This window comes from Pituophis catenifer, unplaced genomic scaffold (genome assembly GCF_029215685.1).
Source record: "Pituophis catenifer annectens isolate HBS135680 unplaced genomic scaffold, rPitCat1.0.hap2 SCAF_7, whole genome shotgun sequence".
Lineage (NCBI taxonomy): Eukaryota > Metazoa > Chordata > Lepidosauria > Squamata > Colubridae > Pituophis > Pituophis catenifer.
The window spans coordinates 51160168-51174826 of record NW_027256887.1 but is presented as its reverse complement, the minus strand read 5'-3'; the positions used below and the strand labels follow the sequence as shown (position 1 = coordinate 51174826).

Here is a 14659-nt window from a genome sequence, read left to right as displayed (position 1 = left end):
AGAGTTTGTACACTTTAAAGATTAACATTAGCAAAATGACTCAAGATTCTGGTTTGTGCATATCACTGTGAGTGATGCTTGCTCTTATGCTCAAGTAACCCATAAGGAATCACTCAAAAGAGACTTGAGTTTTACAAGCCAATTACTTGTATTACTGAAAGACCACAAGCGGACTGTGGTCTTTCAGTAAGTTTCTTTCCTGAAAGTTCAAGAGGACTTTCCAGAATGATTTAAGGTAAATGCAACTTTATATTTCAGTTTGCATGAATTCAACAGCTAATTTCTATTTCTTTGAAAAAGTACCTTTAAATCCATTTAGCTATCTGAGTTCTCAAAAAGGAGGTGAGAGGGCACGTGTTACCAACCTTAGCTCACTAACCTGAAGTATAGTAGCAGCTTTATGCCTATCCAAAAAATGATTATTATTTTTTCCACAGCTGACAATCTTTCTTCTGAGGCAGTAGCTCCGCCAAGCAGACTGGATTACAGTTGCTGCCAGATGTAGCCTTGTATAAAAATTGATCTCTTTACGAACTCTATAACCTCGCCAACATGACTGGATAATTATGGCTGCTGAGCTATAAATAAAATTAAAAAAAACATTACTTTAAACATATAGGCTGTGCCAATAATTGTACTGTATACTGCTGGGTTTTTTTTAGCGTGGGATACTATTTATGGACCAAATAAAGAAGATTAGATCTAACAAATATAAATGCGCCTTTACTGGAAACCAAGGACAAGTTGAGCCCTGGAAAAAAGCCCAATTTAGTCTTTTCCCCATGTACACTTTGTGGTGAAAAAATCGTCTCTATCATGAGAGAGAAGACTATTGAATGCAAGGAAGCTTTAATATTAGAGAATTAATATTAGAGAATTAATCTTCATATCTGTTAAATTTATTTAACAGCAAATATGAAATGTCAGAATTGGAAGATAGGACACTTAGAATCAGAATTCAAATCAGAACCAGAAATTATTAGTATTTGAACAATAATTTCCGATTCTAACTGTCATTAGAACTGGTAGTTTTAGTGTTAACTAGTGTTAATATTAAAAGCAAGGTAATGGCAACCAGCATGCTTAATGATCTCACAGCTGACATCAAAGTAATGAAGGTTAGTTTGGATACTTGGCTCAAGAACAAATAAAAATGGAAGTATATCAGTGAGGTAATCAGGAAAACAATTATATGGAGAAGAAGAAATGTAGATAATTTCTATGAAAATAACAATCAGGCTATTCAAAGCATTATTATTTTTTTTCAGTGGAAATGTCCAGGTGTGAAAGAATCAGAGAGGTAAGACAGATGACTCTGAATTATAGATATGGAGACGGTTGTTATGGATACTATGAATTGCAAGAAGAATGAATCAATTGATCTTGAAAGACCAACTCTCCCTTGAGGCAACAAGGAAACATTCATCTGATGTAAATGAATGACAAGACTAGAAATACTATTCTAGTAGAAAAGAAGTGAAGATATCGAATAAGATGGATGGGTGGAGTGAAGAAAATATTGTAATATCTGTGGAAGAATGACAATTATTATTTGGGAAAGATTCAAATGGCAGCCTTTACCTGCGCAGCCGCCAGGAATCAACCTGAGTTGATAGGATATTTTTTACAGCTTGTTCAGTCATAGAAATCCAGAAAAAATTAATACATAGGATGATTTGTTTTTAATACTAGTATCAGAAAAAAGTACATTTCTCTCACTATTGGCCTGAAGCTCATTTCTGTTCCAAATGCAGAAGCTGAGCATATACTTTTGCATCACTCAGTAAAAAGCATTTGTAATAACCTGCTGCTTCAATATCAATAAGAACATGTATAGAATGTACTCACTGAACCTGAAAAATCCTGAAAAGGCCAATCTTTACATTTCACAGTTTACAGCAGCATAAAATGCAACAAGGTATTCAAATGCAACTCAGGGTCTCTGATCTGATCATTTTCTTCTGTGCCTCCAAGTCAATGTTAACTAGATCCTGCAGTTTACATGACAACATTTTTTGGAAAGGGTTTCCTCTCGCCATCCTCCTAGGGATGAGAGAAATAACAAACTCACCTAGCTGACTTTTGTATCTAAGAGAGGACTAAAACTTATGCTTTCTATTCTGATGCCTTAACCATTGCACCAAAGATTTTCTTTGTTCAGCAGTAAACTATAAGGCAAGAAAGCAAGTGAAAGCAGTTCATAAGGTTTAAAGGTTAGGACATCTCTGACTGCAGATCTGTGCCCTATTCATCCCAGATGAGTTGAGTGGCCAACTAGAAAATATTTTCAAGAATTCCTGTTAAAAAAATGTACCAGAATATTTTCTGTGTTACCTATAAAGTAGAATCCAGGGGTGATCTTCAGGGGTATATAAGCTTAGACCAGGAGACAGCAAAATACCACTTTTTCACTGATCAGGAGGATTTGTTTGATCTGAATTAAATAAGAGTTTGTCTCCTTTATGGCTGATAACAGATTGTATTTTAAAATTTAAACATCTTCCTTGATTTTTAACCCTGGAGTGTTTTCGCTATTGGCGAAATAGGTTTATGTACTAGGGGAAAAAAAAGTAGACTAGTATATATTTTTCTCAAAATTAGTTCTCTATTTTGGTAGAACTATTTTGTATGCAATGTTCACTCATAAAAACTATCAGAAAGCCTTAGATATTATAACTATCAGATTAGTTTTTAATGTGCAGTCAGGTGCAAATATTTAATTATGGAAACAAACCTTACATTCCAGGAGCACTTGTACGATATTGAATTCAAGTATGAAAAAGTTACATTATCTGATTGGAAGTCATGCCTGAAACATGCCTGAACAACTAAGTAAGTGAGCTTCAAATCTTGGCTAAGTGTATCCATTTCTTCCGATCCTCATTTGAAAAGATTTATTCATCTACAGAATGTTCAATTAAAATAAATAAATAAAGATGTGAAAGATTATTGGTAGTATTTCATGCATGCTGTCTCCCATTAAAACCTTGGCCTTCCTAGATGGATGAGAAAAAATTTCATTTGAAAATTTCGGAGTATTGCTGTACATCAGTATAGATATTAATGACATAAGTGGACCTAAATTCAGATTTAACATAAAGCAATTTGCATACATCAGCAATAATAAATTGGACCCTTTTCTTAATAAATCTTGAGAAATTGTCACATAATTTAAAAGGTGTTGTCAAAATATATCCAAAACATTTTACAATTGCTGTACAATTTTTCTGTTATAAACTACCACATAGAGCAAAAGAAAACATACAAAAATGTATTAATAGTTTTTCCACAACTATCAGATTATAGATTATAGCCTTGCCAACCCATCCCACACTATCCTGAAAACTTCTAAATTAATACCCATGAATTATCTTTGTCAGAAATGTTATTTCACCAATCAACTAGCTTAATTTCTGTAGTTTTATATCACCAGCAACTTTAGGAAGATAACGGATACAGTGAAACCACACAGCTCACCATTTTGGTATAGGCGTTACCAGGAATGCAACAAAGAGGGCAGTCACAGAGACAGGGAAAGCCCTTCAGGATGAGGAGCAGAAGAATGACTAATAACAGCATACAACAGTACTCATATTATGTTACTTAAATCTTCTCCAAAAAAATGCTTTATGAAAATTGATAACATTAGCACAAATTCGCCATAGATAGCTCATCTAAGAAGGATATGTATATATTTGCAAAAATGTTTTAAATAAAATACCAAATAAACAAGAGGTAATAACACTACAGAGAAATACTGAGAAACAGAAAATAAAGAGAAAATACTGAGAAAAACTTTTGTTTTTCTTGCCATCCTTGTAGCCAACAGTATAGAAGACAGTACTTTAAAATTGATAAATTCATTATCTGGCAGTTATATGAAAATAGGTCACTGAATCAATTATAAATCTACTGTCCTATAATACAGTATACTGTGGAGGTTGGAGTTGGAATGTGTTGCGCGGGTAAAATTCCTGAATATTGCTCAGTTTCATTAATTATATTTATTTCATATTTCATCTTAGAAAATGTCTCAACAATTCAAAATAATATTTCAGTCACTTATAAAGTTAATTTCATTCAGATGTCAAATTTATAAGAATCTAGGGCAAAATGAATGAGAAAGCAGTTGATTAGAGACTATTCTGTTTGCTAGAATACTTAGGGACAGAAGGAAGTAGTACTGAGATAGAAGAAGGAAACAGAAGAAAAAACAGAGAAAAATGATCTTAGAGACTCTTTAGGTTTTTGTGTATGCATGTATAAACTTCTCTTCCATTGGGAGCACCAGAAAAGCTACGTGGTTATGCTAGGAATAGCCTTTGGAACAGTCCTATACATCAATGTTTCTCAACCTTGGCAAGTTTAAGGCATGTGGACTTCAACTCCCAGAATTCCCCAGCCTGCTATACATCAAGAGATTCAGCTTCCTAAATGTTTCAAGGACAGGTGATTTGTTTATGCTAATAAGCTTTACAAAGGAATAATTTGCAATGCACTGCATAGCCTAATGTTTATGGATATATTCTTAGTACAATTAGTATAATTATGTTTATACAGAATAGAGAAAGAGTAGAAATAGAAGGCAACATGGTAGTTGCTTTTTTCTTGCTGATGGTGTGCTGCTCAAATGTTTCTATTATTACTGATGTGCTGTCAAAGTAGGTGTACAGTATATGTACTTAGGGATGACACTGTCTGCTTTAAGATTACACAGAGATATAGTTATATTTCCATAAAAAAGTTTGACCCTTTGATCTTACTTTTGTGAATTGTCAAAATGTTGAAGGTAATTTCCTCTTTCAATGGTTGTAATTTGCCTGTTGAATTTGTTTCTCTTAGGACTGATTAATGCATTGCTTTCCTCACTGTCATTTGTAGTATATTGAGTATTCTTTTGTATGTATACTTGATTTTCATCTGTTTCTGGAACTGTCGTGAAGGAGTTAATAAGCTCAGCATGAGTATGGCCAGAAGTGATCCATCTTTCAGGCATATTCAACAAGTCCTGCTTATTTTCTTTTACACCCGAGGTAAAGAAGCTATTTTTCTCTATGAAGTCTTGAGTCAAACGATCTGCCTGGTTTTTTGGTTCTTCTGTCTTTGTAATGTTTAGAACTCCATACTCATGTGCATAGCGATGTTCAATACTAAGTTTCATCAGCTTTTTAAAATACCAACACTGGAGCTGTACAGAGTCTTCAGAAAATTTATCTCTGGAAAAGGAATAGTTAAAACATATCTATTATTATTTATTTCAGGCATACTGCTCTCCCAAAATGGTTTATAAGATTAATAACATGAAAATGCATTACATATATATTAACTAACAGTTTTTCTAAATATATCTTAAAATAATAATAATAAAAAATCAATATATCTTAAAATACAACCTTGGTGAAATATATATCACCCTAGAGAGCTTTACTGATAAAGTCTTACAGTATATCCTGGACAAGCCAGATTAGTTGCTGTTTTTGATGGGCCAGCAAGTAAGTCTTTGACAATATCTAGAAAAGAACTTGCTTTTGGGATAAATCTGCTAAAAGTGGCATTGTATCTCTTCATTGAAAACTCTGCCAACTTTGAGGCATCTATGGGCTATAACAACACATATAGGAAAAAAAGCATTGAGATGCTACAATGGTGCTGATGTTGGACATTCTTTTTCTTATATCCCTCCTAGTTGCCACTAATGTCCAGTCAAGATTAATGTGATCTGATATAAAATTCAGCACTAAATATTATTTAATTTTTAAATAAAACATTAACAATTATATTGTATAATATTTAAAAGTTATATATTTTTGTGTGAATTAGATAATTGTTTTATTTCAAACAAATCAGCATATCTTCATTTAGCAGGAAAGCATGAACAACTAAAATACTATCTACTATATTATGTTCTCCAACTTAAGAGAGAACAAATAATTGTCTTCTGAGCAGAATACTTTGCAGAGAAGAAAATTTTGTTGAAAGAGAGAGAGACATACACACAGAGGGAGCATATGTGTGTTATATCTCTACCAACAATAAAAGCCATCACAAATAAACAATACAGTAATATTATGTAATTCTATATAACTGGATGTATCTGCTAATATTCCTATTGCTCCTTCTTTCTTGTAAAAAGCCTTTAAACTTCATAAAGAGTTTTAATGTTTATATTTCTTCAGTTTCAATTCCTTTTATAAGCTTTTAATGTCATTTTCACCTGTTTAAACTGTGACTTTTTAAAAGGGTTTCAGCTTCCATTAGGGTCTTTTATTTCCAATCCTCTATACAAGGCCTGTTGAAAGTCAAAACACTGAAACAGAAGTACATTTTTGCATAGCTGTTTTCAAGTAGGTGTTGGAAGATTAACTGACAGACCTTTATTAGATCTGAATAATTTTAAAAAGCATATAATTCTTAAACAAGAGCAAGCTCACTTTATGTGAAATCAGGATGGAACATCCAAATTTAGCTATACATCTCTGTTATAAAAAACAACTTAGTAAACATGGCTATGATTATATGTGCCAGCTTACTTACTTCAGGTTGTATCTATAGGATCTCATTTATTTAATGAAATGTCAAATAGCCAAAATGTTTGTGAGGTTTCATATTGTTCTTTAGGAATATAATATTAAGGCTACAATCTTATGGACTCTTTTTAGGGGAAAAGAAATCCCATTGCGCCCTATGGAAGGCAATTATTAATATTGTTGTTGCATAATCAGCGAGATGTTTATACTGGATTTAACATTTTATCCACCTATTGAATCTTTCCGAAAGACCTGGGATAGGCAGATGTTGTTTGGTGGTGTTAAAAGTATTGTCACAGCTGTTTCAGGTAAAGCTCCTTTTGCAATTGACTGGTGGTGATTTTGTCAGTGCCGATGGTGTTCAGGAATGCTCCAGATATTTTGGGATTGTATCCAAGGCATTTATTACTATCGGTATTATCATTGCTTTCTTTTGTCATAGTCATTCTACTTCTATTTGCAGGTCTTTGTCTTTCTTATCAATAATAGTTAAGTCTGGGATATCATGTGTCAGATGCTTGTCTATTTGAATTAAGTTAATACTTAGTTGGGTAACCTTTAGCATGAATTACAATGTCTTTCCATGGAGTGAACCAAGTCTTTTAGTTCTGCAGCTGTAATAATGTGAAACCAAGATTGAATGATTGTTTCTATTAACTGGGTTTTATTGCTGGGTCACTTCTGACTAACAAGTTTCTTTAGTAGAAAATCTATAGATTTTCAATTGGGTTAAGGTCTGGGCTATTGCAAGGCCATTCCAGCAGTAGAATGTGATTATCTTGAAACTCCCTCCCCCCAAAAAAAGTGGTGTTATTAGCCATCAAACCTCAAAAATACTTTTCCCAAAAGGTTTCCACAATTTTGGCCACTACTGTATTTACAACAATGATTTGCATTTAACACACATATTCTACTATAAAACATAGCAGTTCTTATATGACATATCACAGACATGATCTCAAGAAAAATACTACAATAAATTTAAATAACATAGGTAGCTTCTTATTACCAAACTGCCACAGAAAACAATATCCCCTTTATTGAAATTCAAATCTACTACTGTAAGGTCTTCAAGATACAGCAGAATAGGAACCAATGCTAAGTAAGTCAGTACTATTTTCATTGTAAACTTTAGTAATGAAATAAGTTTGTCCTCCCTCTCCATTTATCTTTTTGTGAACTAAGGGATGCTTGTTTGGGATGCTTATTCATATTACATTCTTTCCTGAGGCTCGGGCTCCCTTTATCTGACCGTTGTCTTGCTAGCAGCTCTTCCTCCTGACCCTCACAACCATTGCTTCTGCCATCTATAACTATGAGTATTCTTATGCAGAATGATGATATTACAAGATGACTGAAATGTTTTAAGTAACTACTTTATGGGTTACTTTATGGATTTTTCAACAATTATTCCACTTCTGTTTCCATTCAGTTTGTACATTTGCCCTTGGGTGCCCTATATAGACATAGTACAGTTACACTTACATAATTGAACACATAGGTATTTCATACCTACGATATAATATGCAAGATATAATAGTTGCACATATTTCAATATTCTTGAAATGTAATATAATATTATACTATTTTCATTTCATATATTAATTTTGTCCTATACAGATTTAGCACTAATTAAGCTCCTTAAGTAGGGTTACTAGATCCAAAAAATCCAGATGACTACCAGATACTAGCAAAAAATTACAACCCTATTCTATTTATTTTCTAATATCTAGGAGTCTTCTGGTTTTGTGCAGTTCAGTTTGCACAAGACTTCATTAGGAATCTTTAATTCAGTATCTGTAATTAATTCTAATGGATTAGTGCACATAAAACAGTAGAAATGAAGAAAGATTACTTCATGTAATCTTATTTCATGTGAAGGGTATTTCCATCTGATCAGATTTCTAAAAGGTATCAGAAACCATTAATAATCAATGAAAATTTAAAATAGACTTTCATCACTTTTCTACCATATTCTACAATATGGTATATATATATATTGTTACCATATATATATGGTAACAATATATATATTGTTAAATCAATAATAAGCATCAAGGAACAAAAAACTTGAAAATTAATTTCTTGAAATTAATTGTAAATACTTACACTCTAGTTGTAGCTTTTTTGTGGAGTGATACCATTTCTTGAATCTGAGCTTGACAAAATGCTGCAAATGTTTCTGACTTCGAGGTTTTTTCATAAACCTTTTCTGCACCACAATTTACAGTTTCATCATTAAGTATTTTCAAAGTGGGCAAATTTTTGAGTAAGGAGCATCTTTAAAATGACATAGAAACCATAACTTTAGCATAAATTAGCTTTAGGAAGCATGTTACATAGAAAAGCCATGACTAAAACCTCAAAACACAAAGGCAGCAACGTCTTAACCATACAGAATTTGGCATTTCAAGAGGAAAAGCACAAGGGGTTAAATACTGCTGTAAATGCTTGCTTCTCCAGCTGAAACTGGCACCTTGATGTTGGAGCTAGTCCAATTATTAAATAAACCCTTGTTTATTTATGAGATTTTTGTATATCAGGTAACTGAAGAGATACAATATGTTCTCTATCATCTCACATTGCAGGAAATGGGATAATGTCTAAAGTTAAAGGAAAACAGTTGAAGATTTTCCTCATAGCAAAAACAGTTTAATAATGGAACTAATTAACTAAGGAGATGGTGGACTTCCATTCATGGATATGTTCAAACAGATGTTTGTTAGACTTTTGTTGAGGATATAATATTTTACATAGGGTTCCTACAGATGATACAAAGTGAGTTGTATTTGATGGTCTATAGAACTATTTCCAATGATGATTCTGTAAGGATTAATTAAAAACAACCTTCCTCACAGCATCAATAGCAAAATGCCATCCAGAAAAAGGAAAAGGAAAAAACTGCAATTCAGTCCAATATATTCATGAAAAGGACTTATAGGATTTGGAATATTTCCTTGAACTAAACCCTTTTTACCCCCAGGCTAGCTTGAATAGACTCTTATGCCAAATTTTACAATCAATTATCAAAGAAAATTTAAATAAAATCTGGCCAAGAATTCCAGATATTTGAATAGAAAAACAAGCAAATATAAAGTTAACATGATGGATTCAAATTTTGGCTGACTCATATTCCTTTTTTCAATATATATCATTAGAATCATAATTACAATTTATATCAGAACAAAAAAAAATCTAAAATCTGAATTTCCTTTTCACAAGTGCATACATGTCAGATGGTAACGTTAAATGAATAACTGTGAATATGCTGTCTGGAGATATTGGAGACAATGTTGAATAATGAGATATTCAAAAGGTGCCATATCAAGTTGATTAATCTTGGAAACCATGGTTACTTAGAGCCATGGGATCTTAGATCTAGTTTTTCCAGCTGGGTTTCTGCTAGTGAGGGCTGAATCAATATTTCATTTAGTGAAAACTTCCTGGTGAATATTCTGTCACTTAAGAGGTTCTATTAATCATTACTGCAATGAAACATATTTCCCCTAGGAATGCCCAAACAGATCTTAGGGTTTAATTTCCAAAAAGTGATTTCTCAGTACTTCTGTTTCTTCAGTGTTATCACTGGCTGGACATGAAAGTAAGAAACCAATTGGGAACTTTTATAAATAATTCCTTTGTTGGTATCAGGGGGTTATGTAAAGTTCATTCAAACATATTGCTTGCAGTTATTGTCAATGCTGAATTCAACAAATCCATACTTTATAGTATCCCATTAGATAAATTAATCTTTCTCTGATCACAAAAGCTCAAATGGCCAAGCAGTGTAGGAGGATCTTGATGACTCTGGAATTTCAAGAGTTATTTTAAACTGAACTTAGGTGGAATAGCAATTATACACCAATTAAGAATACATCAAATTAAGAACAATGTACCAATTTTTAAAAATCCCTCTATTTCTCTTTTGTTACTTGTAAGAAATTAGCAGTATTTAATGTAGAAGGATTTTTGATCCCATGGTTTAAAGGCTTTCAAGCTTTATTTAATATTTTCTAACTTTGCAATCAATAATGAAATTCCTAAGCACATATGCACAGTTAAAATGACTAGATTTAGAAAAATAGCTTTAGAAAAATAGAAAACTATGTCAGCCAAGCTCAATGGGGAAAAGAGATAATGGGAAAATAATCCAAAAAGTTTGGAAGCATAAGTATAAACAAACTGTAAAGCTAAATGAGGAAAATGGCAGAAGACCAATCCAGCTGCCAAAAAAATCCCCCAGAACTTTAAATTATTTGAGAAATGAAAATGAAAATAAACAGGAACTGAATACAGGGCAAATTATTAAGAATAGATTCTATCTATGATTACTAATGCTTCCATTTAAATACAATTTGTAGAGTACTTAAGGCTGCTAATCATCTGACAATTTGTTTCAATCTTATTAGTTAGTACTGAACTAGACAGAATCAATACAAAAGAAGGTACTGTTGTAGCAAAACAGAAATGGAAGTTCTAAGCCTTTAAAAACTCAAAATGAGTTGATTTCTACTTCTAACTTTCTACCTTCTACAGTTAGCATAGAATCCTCCCCCTGCCTCCCCCCCTCAAAAAAAAGTACAAAGGAAGAAAATAAATATGAGATGTTGAAAAAGACAAATGTATAATTATTCAAATCCAAGATTATGTTGAACAGCTATCAGATCAGACTGAGCTAAAGTAAATTTAAATATAGGAGCGTGAAACTATTATGAGTGTATTTACAAAACTTAGATGCATATTAAGTTTAATTGAAAAGAAAATTTAACAACTATGAATAAATCAATGAATAGAATATGGAAAATACGATTAAAATGGGATAATTTTAAAAGCTTAGGAAACAAAACAAAATGAATGTATAGAAATCCAATCAAAAGTAAAATTTATTATATATATTTAATACAATTTGAACTTAATTTGTTTAAAATATCCTCCTAATCAAAGCACAGATCAAACATAAGTTGTTCCAACTTTCTTATTAACAGAAAAGAATAAAATATGATTAGTATGGAAGCAAAACAACACAAGTATGAATTCTGATGATAATAAGCAGATGTAGTTTCTAAAGAGGGAAATGTAAATAATTCCATGTAATCTACCATTAAGTATTTAATATAGTTAGCTAACAAACAAAACAAATGTAAAACAAAGCCCTTGCCTTTTCTGACGTTTGCACATGTTGGTATTTCTAAACTATCTCCAGTAATTGTAAATTATAGTTATAAGAATAATGTGAATTAATCTGCTCTCATTAATACTTCAGAACTATTTTATCCTGCCAGTGATAGAGTGCTGAAACAGGATGAACTCAATAAGAAAAAATGGTCATTAAACATTGCTGATTTGTCATTAAAGAATGCTCAGTTCAATTAAAAGTAAGTGCAACTGATATTTCTTCCATACTACAGGACTAGCTTGGTTTGTGATAATTACTGTAACTAATCATAACTGGTAACAGATTCTTATATTTTTACCTTAAATTCATGTTTTACCCTAAACCTCTCCAGAAAAAGGCTACATAAAATCATCATGCTTTTACTCTTATCTTCTTCTCACCATTTCCCTGTTATTTAAACTGTTTTGTGGAATCTTAAAGTTCAACGAGAATTTGATGGGATTTTATGAATGATTAAAGATGAAAAAAAAGTTTATTCAAACACAGTAAGAGGCATCCAGAGAAATTTTTCTAAGGTATTGGGGAAAAAGGCAGGGCTTATTCTCCTGTGAAAAAGAATAATGGCTGCCATTTTGGGGATCAAAATTCCAAGAATTATTATCTTTTAACCAACAGGTACCGGTTCCAGGATTTGAAAAAGTTTGAAAACCACGATCAAACCTACTCCTATAAAACATCCAACAAGTGAAAATATTGGGGAAGATGAAAAGATTTTCTCAATGTTTATCCTATAATATAATCCATTATTGGAATAATAATATAGATGAACTGAACCAATATTGTTCTATTAATGTATCAATAATAATATTATTAAATGTTATATTACAAAGCTATCCACCTTTTTGTACACATGTCTCATACCCAGTTTCTCTTATCTATTTACCTCCAGCTGTCTTCTTGAAGAAGAGGATTTCCAAGTAGGGATAGCTCCCTCAGGCTATCACAGCCATTAAGGCATTGAATAAGAGTCTTCAGGTCTGCATTTGTTACGGACAAAACAAATATAAGAATAAGAATAAGAATAATTTTGTTTCTATACCGCCCTTCTCCTGAAGGACTAAGGGTGGTGTACAGCCTATTAAAAGCACAAGACAAACATCAATTAAAATAATTTAAAATTATTAAATAATTCGACTCAATTTAAAACCCCAGAAATTTAAAACATCCAATTTAAAATTATTATGTTGATAGCCCGGCCTGGTGGAACAACAGGGTCTTGAGTGCACAGCGAAATGCCCGGAGGTCGGAGATCTTATGCACTTCCGGGGGCAGTTCATTCCACAGAGCTGGGGCTCCAACAGAGAAGGCCCTCCCCCTGGGTGTCGCCAGCCGACATAACTTGGCCGATGGCACCCTGAGGAGATCCTCTCTGTGGGAACGAACTGGCCAGTGGGAGGCTATTGGTGGCAGAAGTCGGCCTCGAAGGTACCCGGGTCCTATGCCATGGAGCGCTTTAAAGGTGGTGACCAACACCTTGAATCGCACCCAGAAGACCACTGGGAGCCAGTGCAGTGCAGTGTGGGGCAAAGATTCACCCCCAATAGTCAGCGATGGCGCCTGCTGACTATATCGGGACACTGGAAGCCACAGCCACTCGGTCTTGGAAGGGTTGAGTCTGAGCCTGTTCCTCCCCATCCAGATCCGCACGGCCTCCAGGCAGCAAGACATCACATCAAGGGCATCGTTGGGGTGGTCTGGGGTGGAGATGTACAGCTGAGTATCATCAGCGTACAGATGACACTTCACCCCAAAACCACGGATGATCTCACCCAGCGGCTTCATATAAATGTTGAACAGAAGGGGTGAGAGGACCGACCTCAGCACGACCCTGCAAGGATCCCTGCAAGCAGTGGTGGGATTCTGGGGGTTCTAGGGGGTTCGGCCGAACCCTTTGTTAAATTGGTGGCTCGCCCCGCCCCTTGCCCTGCCCCTCTGCACTACTATTTATTGCCAATAAATGGGGCGAGCGAGCCAGCAATTTAACAAACGGTTCGGTGTTTTTTTGTAATTTATTGGCCCCGCAGCACACCGAACCATTTGTTAAATTGCTGGCTTGCCCACCCCTCACCCCGCCCCGCCTCCCACCCATGCGGCGCCAGCCTACCGTAGCCAGGGGTAGGCAATTGTGGCTCTTTTACAACCTGTGGACTTCAACTTCCAGAATTCCTGAGACAGCTTGGCTGTCTCAGGAATTCTGGGAGTTGAAGGCCACAGGTTGTAAAAGAGCCACAATTGCCCACCCCTTCCCTAGCCTGAGTTCCGCTGCCTAGGATCCACGTGGGCTGCCACGTAGCTCCCCACCGGCTCCGGACGCAAGAGAGCAGGATAGAGAAAGCAGCTTCCACGCCTTCACTCACCCTTGCTCTCTGCTCTGTTGGATCGCCGGCCGTTCGCTTACCCCCCCCCCCCACTCCCAATCTATTGCTGCCTCCGAAGTCCCAGCTGATGGCTAGAGGAAAAAAAACAGTTCAAATTCTTGCCGCGGGGCTTCAAAGGGCCACCCTATAGCCAGTGGTGCAGCCGAACCATTTGTTAAATTGCTGGCTTGCCCTGCCCCTCCGCACCACTATTTATTGCCAATAAATAGTGGTGGGCGAGGGGCGGGCGAGCCAGCAATTTAACAAATGGTTCGGTGTTTTTTTGTAATTTTATTGGCCCGCGGAGCTTCAGCATAGGCTAATTAGACCTTGCTTAGATCGGCTCCCGAGTCTCAGCTGATTTGTCTCAGCTGTTTTGCTCAGGGCTCTGCTGCTTGCTGGAGCATTTTTTTTTCTCCTAGCTATCCTGAAAAACGAAACTGAAACTGCTTTGCTGTTGCTGCAAGGTTGGATAATTAGGCAGGCAGATTTCTTTTCTTTTTCCTCACCAAAAAAGGTAGATACAAACAATGGGAAATTTAGGGCAAAAGAGGAGAGTTCAAGATTTTAAAACACAAAAGAAAAAAAAGCTCTATTTA

General features: G+C 34.7%; 1 protein-coding gene across 1 annotated transcript in view; it reads right to left on the bottom strand.

Annotated features, from left to right (window-relative positions):
• LRRIQ1 (leucine rich repeats and IQ motif containing 1) overlaps positions 1-14659 on the bottom strand; it is a 101707-nt gene that overhangs the window by 48205 nt on the left and 38843 nt on the right. Inside the window, exons 14-17 of the mRNA XM_070947349.1 lie at positions 12587-12680; positions 8637-8807; positions 4764-5216; positions 380-578 (exon numbers count right to left, since the gene is read on the bottom strand). Coding sequence (XP_070803450.1) covers positions 380-578; positions 4764-5216; positions 8637-8807; positions 12587-12680 — 917 coding nt within the window. The remainder of the gene's footprint in view (positions 1-379; positions 579-4763; positions 5217-8636; positions 8808-12586; positions 12681-14659) is intronic.